Raw genomic sequence first — 913 nt, 5'->3', positions numbered from 1 at the left:
CTTCTTGATTTTTTTCTTCAAAAACAATTTCCATATTTTCACTTTTTGAACACATTTTGAACGTCTCACTCTGTCTTTCAAACAGGTAGGTACGTAGAAGCTCGGGCATCTCAAATCAACAAATACCCCATAATCAACCTTGAAATGAAATGCTTCTACCATGGAAAGATTTATAAAATAACAGAAACATTTATATCAGTCGATGAATGTAACTCCTGTGAGTGCATATATCCTGGACGAGTGATTTGTGGTCAGAGCATTTGTGAAGATACGATAGGTGAGAAGTTACGAAGATTTTCTTTTAGACTTTTCAAAAATCCCTACCTTTCAAAAATTCCTGCTTTATTTACTTTCAGTTTTAATCTGGAAGGCAGTGGATTGACAAAAGCACCGGAACGTCAGATTTTATGCTTTTTGAGTTTAATTTACACACTGCAAGATAACAGTTTCAATGTGGACCCACAATCTATTTAGATTTATTCGACGTTTTCAGAAAGAAAAATGGCGGAATAAACGCGTTTAATTAATTAGTTTTGAGTTGCAAGCCCCACCGGAGTCGATATTTTTAATTCACTCTCTCAGAATTGATGAAAATAAGTTCGAAGTACTAATCTGTTGCTAAACAACTTCATTTTTATGGTTTCTAATTCAGGCACAAGACAAGGCATTCTTGAGAGTGAAGCATTAGTCGATACCATCGACACCAGTACTTGACTGATAATCTATTTTATCAACCACAAATGGATGAAAGTTAAGGTTGACCTTGGTGGCATTTGACACAGAACGTAAAGAGCCAGAAGAAATGCCACAAAGCATTTTTGACCGACTCTCTGGTGATTCTGATAGCTCACCGTCTTGACACTTTGCTTGCTTCTCCACCATCACACACACACACACACACACACACACACAC

At 36.8% G+C, this 913-nt stretch overlaps 1 protein-coding gene across 1 annotated transcript in view; it reads left to right on the top strand.

Moving 5' to 3' along the window:
- LOC128249116 (kielin/chordin-like protein) overlaps positions 1 to 474 on the top strand; it is a 12,426-nt gene extending 11,952 nt beyond the window's left edge. Inside the window, exon 6 of the mRNA XM_052971977.1 lies at positions 86 to 474. Within this exon, the coding sequence (XP_052827937.1) occupies positions 86 to 474 (389 nt within the window). The remainder of the gene's footprint in view (positions 1 to 85) is intronic.
- The last annotated feature ends 439 nt before the right edge of the window (positions 475 to 913 follow it).

This window comes from Octopus bimaculoides, chromosome 11, assembly GCF_001194135.2.
Source record: "Octopus bimaculoides isolate UCB-OBI-ISO-001 chromosome 11, ASM119413v2, whole genome shotgun sequence".
Classification (NCBI taxonomy): Eukaryota; Metazoa; Mollusca; class Cephalopoda; order Octopoda; family Octopodidae; genus Octopus; species Octopus bimaculoides.
Note: the sequence above shows the minus strand (reverse complement) of the source record. Positions and strands in the feature narration are given on the sequence as shown.